General features: G+C 39.2%; 1 protein-coding gene across 2 annotated transcripts in view; it reads left to right on the top strand.

The window, feature by feature from the left end:
* fyna (FYN proto-oncogene, Src family tyrosine kinase a) overlaps window positions 1–21,836 on the top strand; it is a 43,019-nt gene that overhangs the window by 8,546 nt on the left and 12,637 nt on the right. For both annotated transcript variants that reach the window (XM_041812780.1, XM_041812779.1), the window contains 2 exons: window positions 1,261–1,458; window positions 17,035–17,294. In XM_041812780.1, coding sequence (XP_041668714.1) covers window positions 17,045–17,294 — 250 coding nt within the window. In that variant the 5' untranslated portion in view covers window positions 1,261–1,458; window positions 17,035–17,044. The remainder of the gene's footprint in view (window positions 1–1,260; window positions 1,459–17,034; window positions 17,295–21,836) is intronic.

Below are 21,836 nucleotides of genomic sequence, written 5' to 3'. Positions count from 1 at the left end.
AATATTTTAAGCCATAGTTTCAGTCGACAAAATGATCACTGGTATAATATAAGTTACCCTGCCGTAAATCAAGACTTATTTCTATGCCATTGTGCCACACAGAAATCCAACATTTACTGATTTAACATTTCTATGAATATACCTTTGCAATTCATATGAAATGGTGGGGGTTTTGAAGGGCTTGAACTCAGTAGGAGGTCCAGGGGCCCTTCTCAGGGAATAATTATGGTCTATCAGTTTCTATTTGGATGCAATTTGATGCCCTCTGGCCATCTTATTTATGGTATAGACATGGGTGGAGTCAGAAGGGGCTAAGCCCAAACAAAGAAAAGTCCATGGGGCTGCTTTCCCAGATTTTTTTCTTATTGGGCAATTATGCTCTATTTTATATGCAATTTTAAACACAAATTTAGATTTAAAATACCAACAGATCTATACATCATATGGGCAAAAAATATGCAGTTCAACTTAAAAAGAATGTCTTTTTTTCTTAATCTAATTTCAAAAAGTGTCATTGACATTCTAAAATAGAATCATTATTATTAAATAATATGAAGAAGTAGTGTAATATTCACTTCTACCTCTTAGAAATGTCTTGTTTATTTTTAAATTTACACCCCATAGGTAGAGTAGGAGGTGGTGTAATGGTGTACAATTGCTACTGTATTTTTAAAGAAAATAAAAAGCAAGACATGGGGTTACAGATACTGATTTATTCACAAAAATGCAGAAAATTGTATTTTTAGAATAATTTTAAAACTACTTTTAATGCTGCAGGGAGTACTTAAGTTCTTCATAGTAAAAATGAGATTTTTTAGAAATTAAGTTGGCTCTAAGAATTTGTTTTCTGTTATCATCCCAGTTGTTTGTAAGCCACATACTTTTAACCAACTTGAAAGATTCGGGGCTTTTAAGAAAACATTCAAGGTGTAAGTCCCATAAGCCACCCTGCTCCGTCTATGATAAAGATATTTAATTAGAAAAACATTTTTTGACGTATACCTCACATTATATGCAGACTTTTGGTTATGCCCTTATGCCTTGAGGCCCTTGATAGGGGCCTAACGTTGCATAATAGTAAAATCGTCCTTACATTATGGGTGAATTATTTACTTTTATAAAATATAAACTGCTTGATAAAATAGTCCCTTTTTCTTTTTTATAAGTAGCTTACCTTGAAATGACATGTTCCAGCTTTCAACGTGTAAGACCTTTATTGTGACAGGCTTAACCGGAAACCGTGTGTGCTATTGTTGTTAGCTTCGCTCCAGTCGCCATCGTCATCATCTGTACGCACGGCGGCGACAGGAGCTCCTGAATCGGCAGGGACGGGTATCCCACCGCTATTCTCCACCAATGCGAGGAAAAAAACAGTGACAGAGAGTAGAAAACCATCGGCGGCTCCCCCTCACGAAAGCCCCTCTGGAAACTCCGATGGATTAGTCTGATTTTTCTCCGGTAAGCACCCTTATTTTTCCCTCTTGTGCTGAATTTCAATTGGTGCACCCGCCTTGTCCCCTATTCTGCGCTGTGGGCTGCGAGATGAATTCATCTCCGGAGAGAGAGAGAAAGAGGGAGCAGAGGAGATAAATAACTCATTGTGTCAAGGCAGCACTCACCCCAGTCTCTCTGCAGATGTAGGGCCATATTTGACTGGGTAAGAAGGCGTAAAAACAGAGGAGTGTTGGTGGTGGTCTCGTATTTGTGCTTGGTGTTTTGCAGTGCTGTGATTGTGAAGAGGGGGCTCCTCTTGTGTTGCAGCAGCAGCAGCAGGGATGGATGCGCTGCAGAACTGTGCTGACCACTGAGGCCATGCAAACACATGATGAACGCCACAAAGGCCTGCAGACTCCCTCCTATTGATTCATCTCTAAATAATTGTCATATGCTACAGGGTAATTGCATTGCCACCTCGTTAAATATCCAATTAAAGCTGTGCTAATCGGGTTATCTGATGAGTCTTGAGCTGCAGCCATCCATCTTGTTGGAAAACACCGGGGTTGACAAGGGAGTGTGTAGCGGGTGGGGGTGGAGGGGGGGGGGCTAAAGCATCAGTTAAGTTAGCCAGATTTACAAACATGCACCCAGCACCCTGAAGCTCTTTTCAGCCTCCTATTGGTCCATGAATGACTTCACAGTTAGCGTGATATCGTTCAAATGGGAAGAAAAGAGCTGCATATTACGGTTCATGAACCATGTTCATTTCTCCTCAGGTGCTCTCTGTTGATCAGACGAGCTGGCACACAAGGCTTTACTGCAAGTACATAAAACATGCCAAACGAAAAAGAAGAAATGAAGCACAGAAATGGGTTAATATTAAAGCAGAATGTTTATTTACAAGATATATGGTATACGTGTGTGTTGTGTTAGCCAGCAGATGTCCCATTAACAGTGGGCTGCACTAAAAGAATGAAGTTGTCGATTATTTTGAAACCATATGTTAAGAAGCAATATAACCTGAGTTATTTTCAGGGTATATGCAGGTAAATCCCCTCCTATCGGATGCAAATGCTACATAAAGGTACTCTAGTTTGTTGCTTTGTAATGCATTACTGCATTAACCCAAACATTGCTGAGGAATATTGTGTAGTGCACTGGATATCCCAGCCTGCAGGGCCAGTGATGATTATAGAATCTGCCCTTCTTTGGCTGCTAATTTAACAATAATCCTTACCTCCTGAAGCAGTAGGAATTAAGTATCAATAGAGTATAAACTAACTCTGTTTAAGGTAATCTACTGAGTTTGTTATACTCAAGGGAAACTTATCAAAATGAACAGCGAGATGAAATTTCTCTGTTGGCATTATAAGAAACACAAAAGTACTGCCTTTCATAATTTGGTCATGTGACATTCTCTTAGCATGTTGGACCTCTGCTATCATCTTAGTATTTACATGTCTTTACTCCCTTTTCACCCCGTTTATGTCTACTTGGAACAAATATGTCAGACAAATGGGATAAGTATGAATATAGATATGTAGATCTTGCCTTAATAGCAGCAAGGAAATACATATCGTCATACTGGAAGGCATCAACATCCCCAGCAAAACCCCTCTAATGGAGTTAACTTTGAAGCTGCCTTGTCTTATACCAAATGTATTGTAAGAATAAAGAACCTCAGACTTGTATGGCAGTCTAGTATGGACTTTGACTTACAAAATTTTAACATTAAATATATTGTGTTGCTCTGTTGGCTTGACTATGGGTTTTGTTGTTGTTGTTTTGTATGTAGGGGTCACGAACTGTGGGAAATAAGATTCAAGCAGGTACTTGATTCACATTTTATGTTTGCAAAATATATTTTAAAAATTTGAAATTAAATAAAAGTGTGCCAATATGAAAGGCCCATTTTAGGTGAACTTCAACATCCGATATGCAGATATTTGAAAAATAATTTAAGCTGATACTGATATATAAATATAGTTCAGACCCAAAACTTCACCCTTAAAACATAAATTTAAAATTTGGTGATAAACAAATTAACAAATTTCAGTCCTAACCATACTTGGCCGAGCCACCCAGCTATATTTATGGTCCCCCAAGTGTATTTGTTGACCCCCTTTTCTTCTTCTTCTTTTTTTTAATCCATACATAATCACCATCTATGCACAGAAGAGAGGCTTTCACTAGTACAACCCTCCAATAAACACACTGTTTAAGGACATCTCATGTTAAAATTTAGTATCTAATGCCATCATTTTAGCATTTTCCTGCAGCTGCTTGCTGCTGGTATTATCCTGTACTCCTGCACTCTAAGATGATGGTTGCAATATTGTACTACCTCATCAAACATCACACATGCAACTCACCTGCAATAATTATCTGACTTCAACTGAGGCGTCTCAAAAGGCAAGGGCATCTTTATACACTGTACCGCTAATGAATACTGTGAAGAGTAGAAACACTCAGAAAGTAAGCTACAAAATGAGACAGAGTGGGATAATAAATGGTTGTCACATTATTACCCGTGATATGATTCTAGTAAAAACCGAACCATACCAACACCTGTTTGATACCACAGCAACAAAAATAGAGTCTACAGACACCCAATCCGGCATTTTTTTTTGTTTATAATTGTCAAACATTGCAGACAAACTCCTCTTACACACATGGTCTAAATTTTACAAAAACTTTGCCAGTATTTCTGAGGCTGTCAAATTGTCTTTGCTCACAAATACCCTATGTTTGAAGGGGATAATATCTATATTTTTTAATGACCATTGGTGATAAAAACTGCATAAACTTTTAACAGCTTTAGTCTTATTCCAGAAGGGAGACAGGGCTGAATCAACCATATACACTGGCTTTGTTTGCTCCTCACTAGTTCCAAATGTTGCCAATGTATTTGTAGAATTCCTACTAGTGTTCAGAAGGTTCCCTGCAACTATTTTCTCATAAAGAAATGACCAAATATTGATGCCTAGGAGATCTGCCTCTGTTTGCTATTATTGCTAAAACAGGTATCAGTAGAGTTTGATTTTTTACTATTTATCAAATTCTGGTCTTGTGAGATTCCTACTTTAGAGATCAATCATTTAGTTGATCACCCATTCGTCTGTTTTCTTTCACTTATCCGGGGCCTTGTTGCAGTGGCAGTTGGTGAGGCAAGTCAGCCCATACATTCCTTTCCTCAGCAACATTTTCCAGCTCCTCCTGGGGTATTCCAAGGCAGATGAGATGCATAGTCCCTCCAGCAAATCCTGAGTCCACCCCGGGGTCTCCTCCCAGTTGGACGCACCTGGAAGACCTCCACGGGGAGGCAACCAGGAGGCATCCTGATCAGATGTCAGAACCACGTCAACCTTTTGCAATGAGGGGCAGCGGCTCTGCTTTGAGCTTCCACCGAATGTCTGAGCTCCTCACCCTATCTCTAAGGCTGAGCACACCCTCATGAGGAATCTCATTTCCACTGCTTGAACCCCTTTCATTCTTTCAGTCATTACCCAGAGTTCATGACCACAGGTGAAGGTTGGAATGAAGATCGAGCTTTGCCTTCTGACTCAGCTCCCTCTTCAGCGCTGCACCAATCCCTCACGGTCCATTCTACCCTCACTCATGAACAAAACCCTGAGATACCTGGGGCAAAGACTCACTCACCAACCAGAGGAGGCAATCTGCCATTTTAGGGCAGAAGACCATGGCCCAGATTCCAGAATGTCTCCTTGGTTTTGGACTTTTCAATCAGCATGAATAATGCAGTGACTTTTAAAAGACTATTATGAATTAATAGCATCATGTGCCTCATTAGTTGCTTTCCTTGTGAGTCATACTTGAATGTTAAATGTTCGAAATTTCAGATGTTTTGAGTGCCAAGCGGTCCACAACACAACGACTTTGTGTTAATCATACAACAAAGCAGAATAAACAGGTAGCAGAGCTTCATATTTAGGGAATATGTGCTTTGTAGCTTAAAAATGAACCCTTTATGTACAGGACCGATACAGTTGGAGGTTTATTACTCAGATCTAGCAGAAAACCTCCATCCTCCATCACTGCAGACCCACCACATCATTATTTCCAGTGCATTCTTACATTGAACATTACCCTCCACTGGCACCACAACTGGAAAGAACCACTTAAACCCTGAGTGCGGACTGACAGGGAGAAGAAGAAGAGGTTGTTGTTGTTTCCCATTTGGAAAATCTTCATCCACCAGACTCAAATCTCAGCGACTGAATGGTCATTTTCCCAACAACATGACTCAACATGATCTGTGAACACTGTGACACCAAAGCACAGTTAGGCATTAACCCATACGTATGAAGCTCAGCTGTGGGCTTTATATAACAAGCTCATTGAGAAAGTGAAGAATGCTTTGAGAGCCTTAACACTGCGTCTCATTGTGCTGATAATCTCGTAGCGGAGTGAAATGTGCCCATTGTGCTGTTGTTGATACACTGAATGAACTCAGTTGTCCGACACAAGCAAATATTGTAACTATCCAGAGAATGGTGGCCATAAGGAGGAGATTGTCCCAGTTGTACCGAGTCCAGCAGACACAAGAGCAGGATTCTGACGTATCGAAATCTGCAACACAAACCGCTAACGATCCTCTTTTATGTCAGCTTTGTGTCTGAATGAAGAGAGGGTTTTATTTTGGAGATTAATAAGGTCGATGGCAGTGTGACTTCAGTGGGAGGGGTGTGGGAGGTTTGACCCTGTTTTCTGTCATGTCATTAAAATGATAAAGAGACTTCAAATCAGACAGAGCAGACTTGTTAAAGACTGCATCCATCAAACCATGGAGCTTAGATGTGCATCTCAAAACATAAGAATAGCTTGAAAAAGTTTATATATTCTAGATTCATGTCATACAAAGTTAAATATTTCACCTGCATACAGCTCAAAAATCCACTATCTTAGAATATTACAATGTCATGAAAGGATTTATAATACAGAAATGATGACCTTCTGGAAAATTCCACTCAATTCCTGCATCTCTGCTCGTGTCATGGAGCCGATCTGTCTGTGGTCCTGCAGGGATGTTATGAAGCCCAGATCGCTCTGATAGCAGCCTTCAGCACGTCTGGATTGTTGAGTCCAGAGATTCTCTATGGGGTTCAGGCCAGACCAGTTGGCTGGCCAATCAAACACAGTAACACTTCAGTAAACCAGTTTCTGGTAGTTTTGGCTTCACTGTGGTCAGGTGAAAGGAAATGAGTATCTCCATAAAGCTTCCTGATAGAAGCTTGAAGTTCTCTTAAATCTCCTGGTAGATGGCTGACAGCGTTGATTCTGGACTTGATAAAGACTGGTGGACCAACAGCAGCAGATGACATGGCGCCCAAAACCATCACTGACTCTGGAGACTGGAAACACTGGACTTCAAGACCTCAGATGTGGGCCTCTCTGATCTTCCTCTAGACTCTGGGACCTTGATTTTCAAATGAAGTTCAAACTTTACTCTCATCTGAAAACAAGACTTTGGACCACTGGGACTACTGCATCTAGAAAAATTAGAATATCATGTCAAAGTTTTGTTTTTTCCCTCATGATTGACTTCAAAAAATTAAACCTTTATATATTCTAGATTCATCTCATACAAAGGGAAATATTTTAGACCTTTTTTTTGTTTTAATCCTGATGATTAAAGCTTACATCTCACAAAACTTAAAATCCACTATCGCAAAATATTAAAATAACGTGGAAAAGTTCCATTTACAAAGGTCTCCTCAGCCTTCTTTCTCCCACTCTGGTTCAGTACACACAACTGCTGTTGTCAGAGTCTGTATCAAAGCACATTCATGGAAAGTTGACTGAAGAGGAGCGCAATCAGCAGGGATGAGCTCTGCCTTCAGAGGACTGTCAAACAAAGCAGATTCAAGAACTTAGGGGAGCATAAGGAGTGGACTGAGGCTGGAGTCAGTGGATAGAGAGCCAGCACACAGACGAGTCCAGGAAATGGACTACAAGTGTGGTGTTCTCAGTGTGGAGTCAATCCTGAACCACATACATTGTCACCAGCATCTCACCTGGGCTAAGGAGAAAAAGAACTGGACCATTGTACTTGTAAATGATTATTATTTAATGGTTTATTTTGAGAACAGAGAAACAACTAAAAATGTTTTTCTTTCTCAATAAATTGGCCAACATCATGAAATGACATGCCGCAATAAGATACCAGTGTTCCATACTTTGATACTTCTACTACACCTTTTGTTGAAACAATACTGTCTTCTGTTCTAAAGATAAATAGTAGCAAAAAGTACCTTGGCGTTCAACTTCTTTTGAAATATTTGTACTTTCTCTACAAAAATGTCCTAAGAAAGATGTGTATTATGAGTTGAACCAGTGCAAAAGATATGCTGTTTGCAAGAGCTTCCTGCAATGTTTGATGATTGAAAACAAGAAATGACTCAATAGAGGAGACTGAGGATTTCTAGTTTTGTTGCCACGTTAGCAAAACAAGTGTTAAGTTGCACCTCGGAGTTAGGGCTGTACTGGAAGTGAAGGAATTATATTGCTTTGTTTTCACTAGTATCATATCAAAGTTTGAAATATGTTCATAAATGATTAACTAAAGTGCAAGGTTGCAACCTGAAATTAATTATTATAGTCTAAAACCAAAAAAATGTTAAATTTACTGCAAATTAAGCAGCAAAGAGATGCAAATTATCACAGTGAAAAAGCACAGGTCAGAGCAACACCAATGTTTGATATACTGTGTGCTGTTGACTAACAATAACACTAAGAATTATTTGACTCAAATTAAATTCCTATAAGACAAACTTTACTCTTAGGAAAGTCTTTAATGAACCAAGAATATCTTCTTTATATTGTACTTATGGAAGCCTGAAGTGGGCATTCACCTATGCATCATATTTGACTGTTTTTCTGTTATAATGTCATTTTAGGTTGTTTTTATAGATACTTGACTTGAAATAACAAACTGTGATAAATATTTAATTTCTCAAGATCGAGGGAAAATGGGAGTAAAATAAATATATAAATGCGTGCACTCTTTAAATTTCCATTTGTACCCAAACCATTGTTTTTCTCTCCAACTGCACATATGTGTGTTTCTCAGGCTGTCCAACTGTCGTCTGTTAAATCCATCAGTCATGCTGTGTGACCCTGACACGTCTGTCCTTTTAATTTACAGTATTGATCAGGCAGCTTTACTATAAATGTCTGAGGATGTCGTTATGGCCCCCGGCTCTCAGAGTTACCAGAGATGATCAAGCTCTAAAGCTTCAAAATAAAAGCCTTTGATCCAGGAAATTAACTTCAGTATGAGCCAGGACGACCCTTTACTGACACTTTGTGCTCAGATAATATTGCCGTCAGGGCTGTCACAGTGCATAAATTTATACTTCAGTATGATACGAGTAAAAATAAATGACAACTACAGATATAAAGTCCAAGGCACAAATAATGGGTCATTTCTTTATCCTTTATTAGCCTACCGAAAAATGCAGACAAAGTCCTTATCGCTGTCTACGTTGCAGAAAAAAGTTATGCATTTTTATTCTCTTGATCATTAAAACAATGAAGATTGTAATATTTCAAAACAGGTAAAAATATTTAAGTTTGAGGCAGAGATAGGGCTGGATCATAAATGAAATATATCTCATTTTGATATTCTAGTAACAAAAACATTGGAGACATATTTCCATATTTTCTAGGTTGTCTAAATTGCTCCTAAATATGTTAAAGTGATAAAATATCCATTGTCTGATGATCAGTGTTATCAAAAACCACAGAAGTGTAAGGATCTCTAGACATATTTTGAACCGAGAGAGGGGAAGAACTGTAATTGCACAAATCAGTTGGCAATATTTGGAAAAATTGTTGACTTCGAAGCTTGTTGTCAATTCCAGCCGCTTTTTAGTCAGTGATTTTGCCTGGTAATTAAAAGTACAAAGTTCTTAGTATTAAGTGTCTTTGGCTTCTAATTTAGTTTAATAACAAACATCAAAAATAGCAGGCAAACTCCTACACACTGTCTAAATTGTACAAATACATTGACAACATTTCTGTTTTCCATCCTGCTATGTGTTTGTGAATGATTAAACCTCATATTTTAACCAAGAGAGAGAAAGAAGGAGCACTGTCTAAATTGCACAAATATGTTGGCAACATGTGAAAAAGTGGAAGGATTTCTTGCCGGCATTTTTTTCTGCAATTTTGATTATCAAAAAGGAACAAGTGTGCAATAGATGTCTCAGACATTTTCTTTAGCTGCTGTGATATCAAACAGGTATCAATATATTTTTCGTTTACAGAATCTTTAATCAGTGTCTAAATTGTTCAAACAAATTGGCAACATTATTGTAAATTCAGTTTGTCAATGGTTTCTGTCCTTTTGAATATGTTTTTAAATGACAAAATCTCCATTAATGTAATGATTGCTGGTTTTAAAAGTGCAGAAACTTTATAATCTTCAGGCATTATATATTTTTAACAAATGGATAAAAGCACTGTTTAAATTTGCATAAATTCACAATATAGACAAAAGTATTTGGCTGCTTGACCATTCCACCAGCATGGACTGTAAGGCCATTGTATTCAAATACATGTACTTTGATATGGAGTTGGCGCCCCTTCTGCAGCTATAACAGCCTCCACTCTTCTTGGAAGGCTTTCAACAAGCTTTTGGAGTGTTTCCGTGGGAATCTGTGCCTATTCATTCTGTAGAGCATTTATGATGGTGGAGGCCTGGCTTGCTATCTCCATTCCAGTTCATCCAAAAGGTACTTGATGGGGTTGAGGTCAGGGGTCTTCCACACCAAACTCATCAAACCATGTCTTTAGAGACCCACTGGGGCACAGTCATGTTGGAATAGAAAAGGGCCAGAACTCTTTAGCTATGGAATCAGCAGAACATTGGAGACCCATCATGCACCTTAGCAGTTGTTGACCCTGCTCTGTGATTTTTCGTGGTCCTCCATTCCATGGCTGGGTTGCTGTTGTTCGTAAATGCTTCCAGTTTCTAATAACACACCAGTGGCAACAGGTCTGATTGAAACAACTATATTCAGTCATTAACAGGTGTGGCTAAATACTTTTGTCCATATAGTGAACATTTGCAAGTGGATGGCACAAGGGTTTCCCTCGCTTCTTGCCAGTTTCAACCACTTTTCCTAATGTTTCCATCAAATTAGTGCTATTCAAATAGTGTGCAGGAGTTTGCCTGCATTTTTTGCAAATTAAAAACATTAAATTGACCAGTTTTGGGTGTCTTAGACTTGGATTTTTTTTTTTTTTTTTTGCTGTGGTATCAAACAGGTATCAGTATCAAGTGAAATTTTACTAATGGTAATATCCATCCTCATTGCACTCATCAGTGGTCAGACGAAGTCAGTAGAAATGCTTTTGTAACACAACATAAACTAAAACAAATCTAAGTGACCCAAATATCCTACTCATTATCTTGTTAGAAATACATGGCTCCATCTTTAGAACTGTATTTATTGCGCAACCATAGTCAGAGTTGACAAATACAGTTAAGCTCATCTGGCCAGACTTGAAAGGGAGATTTCAGTCTGCATCCAGAGGCCATCAGGATGGGCTTTAGTGTGAAAACCCCAGTCTGTCTCTGTGTTTCTGTGTCCCATCTCTTCCTCCATCTCTTCCTTTTGTGATTAACTGTTACAACACAAAGCAACAGCTCCATCCCCACTGGACCTCTTTATCACGCCAGTGTAGTCCTCTCGGAGGCAAGCTGTTCATTTGGGTCTGAAAATAGCGTGACGAGCGTTCTCGCAGGCTGAGGTGGTCATGCGATACCCAGGCAATGCCACGAAAAGAAGAAAAAACCCCAGCGGCTATGATGCCATCGTGTGCTGTTTTAAGGGTAGAAAGTTGAGTCTAGTTACTATCCCAGACAGAAATCATCTCACTGCAGTGTCGTCGTGACATTCTGATATGATCCATAGTGTTGATTCATGCGTGTAATTGAATAACAGAGAGGAGTCATCCCTTGGATCATGTGACGAACGCTCCTGTTAGACTATTCTGTCTGAAAATTGCATAAATCTGCCTGTTGCTGCAAACGCACTTAAGCTAAAGTCAATAAATCAAAATAGCTCCCATTCACTAATAGCAGTGACACAAAGTGCACACAAACACAATTCATATGCAAATGTTTACCGAGCTAACACTGCCAAAAAAGACTTCACAAAGGGAGCGTATGTCTAAACAAAACAACATGGCCTAGTTTTTTCAGTGCAGCAGAATGCTTACAGACATGTTAAAACTGCAGCAGTCCCTGGCCTTTTACCTCAAGGGAAGGACGAGTTTTTCTCTCCTATAATCCCTCACAGGCAGCAGGACGAAGACGTGAGATTTCCCCTCATTTACAGGAGAGGAAGCTATTTCAATCACTGTGCTTCAAGAGCAGAAAACACACTTCACCTGTGATTCGCAGTCTCTTACCTTAAAATTTCCCTGCATGTTTACTAAAAGTGGTTTGACTGGTACCATTTTAAAACACTAGTTAATTGTTGAATTGCAGCTTTTTAGTTAATAGCTGTGCATCCCATAAACAGTCAAAAAAATCACATAAATGCCTATCAAAGTGTCCCAAGAGTCTCTAGTAATGTCTTGCAATTGCTTTTTTACCCAAACACGTAAGAAAAGCAGATTTTATGACCTACCACAATGACAATAAAAAGACTAATTCCTGCAGTTTTGCAGGTTTTTGCACCCCTCCTAGAATGGAAACTGAGTGCTTGTTTTTCCCTTAAATATACCTGTTCTGGAAAGGGAGTGCTGTAAATACCAAGAGAAAGGAGATGTAGATATAAATGTCAAGTAGGATTATTTGATTTACTGGTGAAGCAGCAGTCCTCCTCCTCCTTGTCTTATATTTCAGTCTGTGGTCTGGATTTATACTGTAATGCTATCACCGGGCTTGTTCCTTTCTGGCTATTTAATGTGGTTTTTATTGGCTGTAATAAATCAGTATGATCATCTTCTCTTTGCAGCGGGGTTGTTCTTCTTTTAGTTAAGCATGTGGAGCAAATATGGACAAAAAGAGATGGAAATGCAGGTGCAGGACGGAGCATCAAGTCTGCATACATTTTTTCTTGAATGTACTTTTTGACTGCAGATTGCACAGCAGAGATAAGTGACTGTCACAGCTTTCTAGGCCCCAGCAGGGTGTGGGACTGAAGAGGTTAACAAAAGTATGGCACATCAAAAATTAAAGCAATCATAGCTGAGTTTTGTTCATTTATATATTCAGGGTTTATTTTGGGTGCTTTTTATGCCCTAAAGCGACAGTGGACAGAGCAGAAAACTAGGAAGAGACAGAGCAGGATATGAGTCACAGGTGAGACCCAAACCTGGGCTGCCCACCTTGAGGACAACAGCCTCCACAAATGGGGCACAGCCACCAGGATAACAGTGCCCCATTACATTTTATTTTGAACTGAAAAACATAACATTACTTACTTAAGCAAAAAACATATTTTTATTTACTTATGTGCTCGTTTCAAAATATATACCCTTCTTTTTAAGCACTTGGTATGTAAATTCCTCCTCTAGGAAGCTCTCAGTCAAAATAATAACAAAATACAGTCATGTGCATAAGTTCTATTCATGTGATGCTCAGGATTTATTATTAGGCCCCATGGCTCACAACCCAGGGCTTGAGTAGGGGACGGTGGCCAGAGTATCACTTGGCAGTCTAGGTCAAGCTCAATGGCATCTCTTTTGTCTGCCCCCCCTGGCTATACACTCATAAGGCTCAGTCTGCTCTGAGGTTGTTAATATTAGATTTGCGCATATGGAATAAAATCTAATACAACTCTTATAAATAAATTCATACAGTGGGTTTGGGTAAGAAGATTTGTGTTTAGGGCTATTATGCAAAATGATCATTTTGACCACAATGCATCACTATAATTTTCATGTCAGTTCTGGAGGGCTTAAATTTTCCAAGGAAAAACAAAAACCACACTCCATGAGATCTTCTCCATGAGAACGTTTTGGCTTAAATGAGGGGGGAAAAGCTGTTTAAAGTGGCCTTCCTGGTTTGCAGAGCATTCTGGGATTGCTCACAGCATGAACCAGGAAGGCCACTTTTGGCAGCTTTTCTCCCTCATTAGGAGAAATTTCTCCATGAAACCAAAACATTGGTTTACTTTAGTACATATAGCATATGTAATGCCAGTTTAGCAGTAGGCCTGGCCCTAACTTGACCTGGAATTGCCCAGTAGGGCTGCAGTGTAACAAGGGATCAGGTTTCACATTAAGGGGCAGCTGCTGTAAGAGGACACGTCCCCTTAACAATAAAAAAATTGACTCTCTCTATCTTGGAAAACTGTTTTGAATTATGAGAGGAAATATAAGAACTCACCTAAAATCTATGTAGGTATATATTAGATAGTAGTCTTTTTTATTATAGTAGACATTTCATTTCATTTCAGTGTGAAAATTCAATGTATTGTAGCTTTAAAACAGCTTGAATCTTTTTTTTTTTTTTTGCCAGCAGAGTCAGGCTGTGTCCAGCCATGCCAGGACCGGCACTAAAGTCTGGATCCTAGAAAACAAACGAGAAGAAAGGAAGGGAGCTGGATCAGACATTTGACCTTAACAGTTACAAACTTAATCAGCCGGATCCAAAAGCTGATCCAAGCCAGGTCAAGGAGACTGGTGGTTAGCCAAGATGCTAATGCTAATGCTAATGCTTCTTATCCAGTGTAAACGTGTTGGTATTATTATATCTGATCCAGGGAGGGTCCACTCTCTGGGCCTTTTAGAGGCACAGTCATATCTGGATTGACCTTATCTCCCTCTTAATGAATATTAGGACATTGATAGTGCATTTATCTATCTGTTTTGTGTCTTTTCCTGCCACCAAAGCCTTTTTGATGCATTTCACAGAGTCTGGTTTAATGAGGTTTCCAATAAAAGTTTCAGATCTGCAGATCAATCCATTACAAAAAAACACAATGATTTATGAATGTGCCATTCTTAGTGTCAGAAAGTGACTCCTCCAGGACGTGACAGCTAAATACTGATCCCTCTGAGTGCTCTTCTTAACTGTTCTTGACTTGCAGCGTGCAGCAAGTGACACATCTGTTTGCACTTTTTTTTTCAAAGTAGACATTGAGGTTTCGTGCTGGTAAATGTAAAACAGGACCTGAAAGAATTTAGTCGTTTACTCCGTAGAGTTCCTTGTAACCATTAAGCTCCAGTACAGACCTCTGAGAAAAGCTCAGTTTAAGCTGAGAAGAGGCTCCCAAAGAAAGGATCGTTCTACAAGTTTATTCTACTTATCAATGAAGATGAGCCAAGTTAAGAGAATATTGAAATGCCTTAAATGTCAGATTATTGCCTGAATATTTTAAATGATATTTTATGTCATAGAATATAAATGAAAAACAAAGCATTTCCACTTTTAAGAAGCTGAAAGGGATCACTCTTTGGCCTTTGTTCTAGAGATGTGTGATATTGGATTTTTGCTGATATTCTGTGAATCTTTTGCAAGTATTCAGACCTTCTACTCAGTATGTGGTTGAAGCACCTTTGGCAGCAATTACACCCTCGACTCTTTTTGAATATGATGTAACAAGCCTTACACACCTGGATTGGGGGATTTTCTGCCATTCCTCTTTGCAAATCCTCTCAGGCTCAGTCAGGTTGGATGGGGCCGTCAGTGGACAGCCATTTTCAGGTCTCTTTAGAGGTAGGGTTCAAGTCATGGCTCAGACTGGGCCCCTCTAGGACATTCACAGAGTCGTCGTTAAGCCACTTCTGTGTTGCCTCGGCTGTGGTCTTAGGGTCTTTGTCATGTTGGAAGGTGAACTTTCAGCCTAGTCTGAGGTCCTTAGCACTACGGAAAAAGTTTTCTGTTCAGTATATCTCTGCTTCATTCAGCTTTCCCTCAACCCTGACCAGTCCGCCAGTCCCTGCTGCTGAAAAACGACCCCACAGCATGATGCTGCCACCACCATGCTTCCCTGTAGGGATGATATTGGACAGCTGATGAGCGGTGCCTGGTTTCCTCCAGTCTTAACATTCAATCTTGGTTTCATTAGACCAGAGAATCTTGTTTCTCACAGTCTGAGAGTCCTTCAGGTGCTTTTTTTGCAAATTCAAATCAGGCTTTCATGTGTTTTGCAGTGAGGTTAGGCTTCTGTCTAGCCCCAGATCTGTCCCTGTCAACAATGCTGTCTCTGAGCTCTGCAGGCCATTCCTTTGACCTCATTGCTTGCAAATATGGAAATTTCTGATCATTGTTAATGCTTGAATACTTCTTGTTTGCTGGCGATAAGTGTAAAGATCTTGTATCTGATGTCCTTGTATAAAGGACAGGTGGATAGAAAGTGCAGCTCTGTTTTCAACTCCTGTTGGCTGTATCTGGTACACACAGTCTAGGGATCCAGATTTGTCTCTGGCGTCCCCTCTCAATGGCAAGACTGTGACTGTGAAACCCCCACTGCTATCTGCGAGTTGTCAAGATCTCAAGAAAGTAACTTGTTATCATAAGAAAACTATCAATGTTGTCTCTAAATAACTACAGAAATAGGTCAAGATCTCAAAAACTGCCAAAAAAATTAATGGATATTTCAAGAAATGGGGTAAAAATGGTCATTTTCACCTTTCTTGACCTGTTATTTTGTCTTTTTATTAGCATTAACATTTTTCCATGACCCCTTACTCTTCTTCTTGATATGTTAATTTACCCTGGACAGAAAAGAGGCCCCACCTGTGACCATCTCTCCCAGTAATGTGGATTTATCTGAGGTGGAAAGTGGTCTGATAGCTTTCCCTCTTCTTCCATCTGCTGTAGCCCTGGGCTTTGCTCCCAGCGCCACCTCTCTCCATCCGAAAACAAGTCTGTTTCCAATTAACCGTCTCCAAAGTCAGCTGGCTGCTAAAGCTAATGAAAGACAACCGTGCTGACAGCGGTCTCTGCGTAGTCCCGTTGAACTGGCTTAAAGGGGCACACCGTGAGACCAAATGTGCATTAGTATGACTGGGTCTTTTAAGATGGTTTGGCCCTTTTTTATAGGAAAAGCAGATTGACATACTTACAGGAGAGGCTGGTGTAGCTTTGGTGTAGTGAGGCCAAATGCTCCTCTATGAGTCTCAAAGTAAAGGCAGGGAGCGTTGCTGTTAAGTTTCTCTCTCTGGGTTGTAAATCTATTGATGGGTGTGTGGCTCCTTGTAAAGAAAACAAAAATAAAGGGCATGCCAGCTTGTAAATGCAGTGGCTGGGTGTAAAATCTTCTCACTAGTGTGGCTGGGCAATAAGACAGGAAAGTAAAGCTTGTTAAGTAGTGCTGTTATTCCCAAGCTTTCTCAGTCTAAAGTATCATAAGCATCATCAACACGTACGTACATTCGCAGGATGATTACTCTAGTAGCTCCGCCACATTAGGGTCTATCTAACTGGTGTTAGACTTTAAAGGATGCTGTTTAATTTCAACCTAATTCGACAGATATTTCACCGACTCTGTTTAACTCTCAGAGGAAACGCTGAAATAATGGAATGTTGAATCATAATGTCCCCAGTGGAGCCATCTGTTGAGCTATTATTTTACATAATTTCCTCCTTTTTCTGTCTCTCTCCCCCCACAGAGAGTAGAGGATGGGCTGTGTCCAATGTAAGGATAAAGAAGCAGCAAAACTCACTGATGACCGGGAGACCAGCCTCTCACACAACTCGGGGTACCGCTATGGGTCCGACCCCACGCCGCAGCACTACCCCAGCTTCGGGGTCACCACGATCCCCAACTACAACAACTTCCACAGCACCGCTGCCACACAAGGAGTGACCGTGTTTGGGGGAGTCCACACGTCCTCGCAGTCTGGGACGCTGCGGTCTCGAGGGGGAACAGGTGAGGTCTTCTGAATATGTTGAAAAATATAGATCTAGTAACATTTGGTGTGTAAAGCACACAGGATTACTATTACCTGAGGACAGGGTGGGAAATTAGCAACAGGCCTTGGCCAAATGCGTGTAAATTTGAGACACATTTAGACAAAGTACATAAAAAACTACTGTTAATGATTAAAAATTAGTCATGATAAAGTGCTTTGAAGACATCCACTCTAAAATAATACCTGAAATGTGCACAGGTACATGTAAGTTGATGTGCTTTATCTTGTGCTAATTTTGTTTAGAAGAGCAATAGCTGCAGGTTCTAGCGTGTTCCTGTAGCGTTTAGTTTATTTTTGTTGTAGTGTCCCTTTAACAGCACCTGAAGCACTATTTAAATGGCTAGAATAAAAAAGTAGCAAGAAGAGGTGGGCAGAGTCACTCATTAGCTGAGGGTCAGTACCTCACAACTATCACTGTTACTGCTGATGCTCTTGTGTTTCAAATAGATGGACCAGACGTGACTTTCCAGGGAGTGCATGGCTAGAAACCCCCATACAGATATAACAATGTGTATGGAAGACAATTAAGTTATTTCAGAAGCAATTAATAAATAGTAGCATGAATCTGAATATGAGGGTGCAACAAGCTTTAAGCTATAAAGGAGGTAGCTGGGGTGGAGGAGGTGAAGCTGGCTATAAGCTGACCACAGCTGGAGGTTCGATTTTCATGAACTAATCCTAAACTTCATCAATATTAGATAGGATGAACTAGTTATTTTCGCTCATATTGCAAATTTGATATCAGTTGCGTTTTTGAAGGGATTATCAATTATTAATTTCAATATGGAAGCCACCGCGGATTGGCTTCAAAAGCTGTTTGAGTCTGCCTATTGTAATGTGAGTCTCCTCCTCCTTAGTGTCAGACTTTGGGACAATCTCGGTGTCCAGGGTGTTATTAACGCCAGGAGGTTTCTCAAACTTCACTGGGTTCTCCAACCATGCGTAGATGCTGCACAACCCCCATACTTTTAGTTAGCAGAGGTGAAGACTCTCCATGAATAGGACTAGAAGAGCTACACAGCTGCACAGAATCTGAAAGGTGTGGACTTTGCTGAACACAGGAAGAACGATTTGTTTTTTTTTCCTTCTGGGAGAGACCCAAAAACCGGCTGCTGCTTATATACCGGTGCAAGCTATAATCTGGGTTTTATAGTAATAAAATGAATACATTGACCAAGTTTTACAAGGCTTAAACTGCTTGAAAAATTGATCTATTTTATAAAGGAGACCATGCAGGAACATATACAAAAGTTACAATAAAATGGTGCATTTAAATATCTTCACACAGACTGCCTTGACTCACAGATTTCCCTAATAGTTTCAAAGAAGTTCTTTCTGCTCAGGTTAGGGCTTTCTCCTAAACTCTGTTTTATGTTTCTATACAGAAAGAATCAAAGTGAAGTGAAGTCTTTGGTTGATAAGCTGTAAACATCTCAGAGAACTACTCTGTGTTTATTCAGTTTCAGTAAAAATGTGAATTTCAGTTTAGTAAGTCCACTTTCCGTCTAGTTTTACAGTATTTAACTGACATAGGAAATTATTTCCCCCAGCTTGTGTTGATGTTGTGTTGCTGTGATGATTTTATGCTCCTACAGTGGATAAATGTCCACGGGCCTCAAGTTAATGAAAAACAGAGTGACCTAATTTAAACCATAAGCCCTGACTGTAAAGATCAGACGTTTTGCTGAATAGAGCAAACATGTTTTTTCTGTCCTGTGGTGGAGAAGCTTGCTGTTCAGTCTCAAAGATTCATACGATGTGACGACACTTTTAAATTAACTGAATTTTCTGGCTTTGATGTCAACTACTTAGTTTTATTTCCTCAGCACGGATAAACACTTTGCATTTGTGGAGTCAGCACCAGCAGCATATATGAATAAGAGATTACTGGAAGAGCTCAGCAGAGAGCTACAGTCATATCTGAGTAAAGAGAAGACTTAAAGACAGGAGGAACCTCATCAGAACTCTGTTAGAAAACTGAAACCGAGGCCAGTTCTGGTCAGTCAGGCTTGTTTGGAGGTCACGTCATTGACAGGGAAATGCACAAAGATTTACTCCAGTGCCATGGCACTGACTGTCCCGGGACGATTCAGATCAGATCAGAAAATGAAATCATTTTAACAGTTTCAGGCTTATTAGGAGATACAGGGACTCCGGGGCCGTCTGATAAATGGGTTTGGCTGCAGCACTCCTGGAGGATGTTCTGTCTGATTAGACTTAGAGGAAGATTATTTTAGTATGCAAAACAGTAGGCTTCATTTATGTGCATTTTAAACCCCAAAATATTGGGTTTTTGTCCGTTTTCTTATTGATTGTTGAGAGAATGCTTTAAGCTTTTATCACTACATCAATATACTGCTAGCATCCATTTGTTTTTTAATAAATGTTTCAGCAAACAAATGCCAAATTACATATCCAGTAGATACAGACAGCCAGTAAATGTGAGCCCAATATTCACCGTGATAGAGCTGAGTTTTGATCCAGTTAATTTGATCATAGGTGCCCTTTAACCTTGTAATATCTGAACCATCTGGTTACCAACTACAGCGTCTATCTGTCCAAGGCTTTGTGTCAAGAAGGTGACACGCTGAGAGTATGGAGCAGTCCAAAAATGGGGCTTTTCAAGAAAACTAGAGCTGAAAGACACCAAAGAGACTGTTTCTACATCTTTGTTGGTGTTCACAATTTTTGGAGATAATTGTCGTCAAAGCCCATTAAAGTTTGGGTAATTTGGAGCGCAGATGGCCAAGTGGTTTAAGGCTCTACCCATGTATGCAGGCGGCCCGGGTTCGAATCTGGCCTGTGGCCCTTCACCACATGTCTCTCCCCACTCTCTTCCCTGTTTCTGGGTCTATCCACTGTCTTTCCTCTATCAAATAAAGGCATGAAAAGGCCCAAAAAAATAAATCTTTAAAGTCTGGGTAATTTGTTCAAAATAGCAGTAAAAATTTTCAGGAATTTTTCTTGGAAATTGTGGAGAATTTCTTTTGACATTTGTAAGTATTTTCATGCAAATTTGGGAGATTTTTTTGTATATTTTGGAAAGTTTCATGGGGGCATTTTCAGTGACATTTGGGAAATTCATCTGGATGTTCAGGGGAATTTTTGGCAGAAAATTTTTAGGCTTCTTCATGGAAATTTGGAAAATGTATTTGTAATTTTGGGGAATTCGATTTTGAAATTTGGGGGTAATTTGCTTTATTTGTATTAAGATTTACAAACTTATCAACTTTTATGTTTGCTATTTTCTCTAATTTTCTCGGTTTCTTCACTGGAAAAGATGAAGATTAAACGTCTGGTTTAGGAGATGATTGAATAGAAATAAGAAGTCTTAGAGGTTCTGAGGTCTTAATTATGATATAAAAGTAAATCAAAAAAGTCAGAAATATTATGAACTATTTTTGAAGAATCAGATAACTTTAATAATAAAGCTTAACATTCTGATAAAAAAATACCCCCCAAAATTCCTGTTTATTCCTTAAAACTTTCAAGCAAGTTCCCCAAAATTTTAAAGCAAATTCCCTCCAAAATCTCTTGCCATATTTCCCAAAATTTACAAATGAATTCCCCAAAATTTCAGTGAAAATGATGGAAAATTCCCCCAAACATCAAAAGACCCTGACATTTCAGTGAAAATTCTTGAAAATTTCAAAGGACCCCCTCACAACTTCCCAAAAATGTGAAAGTAGTTTTCCTCAAAAGACCTAAACATTTCAACATTTCAAAGCAAATTCCCCAAAATTTAAAAAAAAAAACAAATTTCTATGAGGATGCCTGAAAATTTCCAAACAAATTCAGTCAGAACTTCCAAAAACTATCCCCAAATCTCCATGAAAATGCCAAATAAAAATCTGTTGCAAATTTCCCTCCAAACATCCAATCAAATACTCCAGTTAACCCAAAACATCTTAACAAATTCTCTACAACTTCCATGAAAATTCTTGAAAATTCCAAATCCTTACCACATTCCCCAAAAATTGCAAATAACTTCCCCAAATTGCCATGAAAATATTTTATATTTTTTTAAAATACAATGCAACCCCCCCCCAAAAAAAAAATCCAATTACAAATACATTACAGAATTTCCATTAAGGCGCCCTGAAAATTTTCAAATCAAATTCCCCCAAACATCCATATAAATTTCAATGAAAATGCCAAAAACAATGCAAAGCAAATTTTATTATTTTAATATCCCCAAAATTTCCATGAAAACAACTGAAAATTTCCTAGTAAATACTCGAAATATATATTTAAAATAACCTCCAATGTCCATTAAAAAATCCTAAAATGTAATATTATATTCTTCCAACATTTCAGGCAAATTACTCGATTATGATCCTTGTGTCATAAGCAGCTATTTGACTGAGATTGTCTGTTAATGTCTGTTAAATGAGGCTTTTTTTCAAACAAACCAGTAAATATTTGACTTCTTGGGTTCACCCTGGGTTTCTACTGTTTCTTTCTGTCTTAATTTTCTAAATACGATTCAAACAGAAACT

This window comes from Cheilinus undulatus, linkage group 18, assembly GCF_018320785.1.
Source record: "Cheilinus undulatus linkage group 18, ASM1832078v1, whole genome shotgun sequence".
Classification (NCBI taxonomy): Eukaryota; Metazoa; Chordata; class Actinopteri; order Labriformes; family Labridae; genus Cheilinus; species Cheilinus undulatus.
The sequence above is the reverse complement of the archived record's forward strand: the minus strand, read 5'-3'. Positions and strand labels throughout refer to the sequence as shown.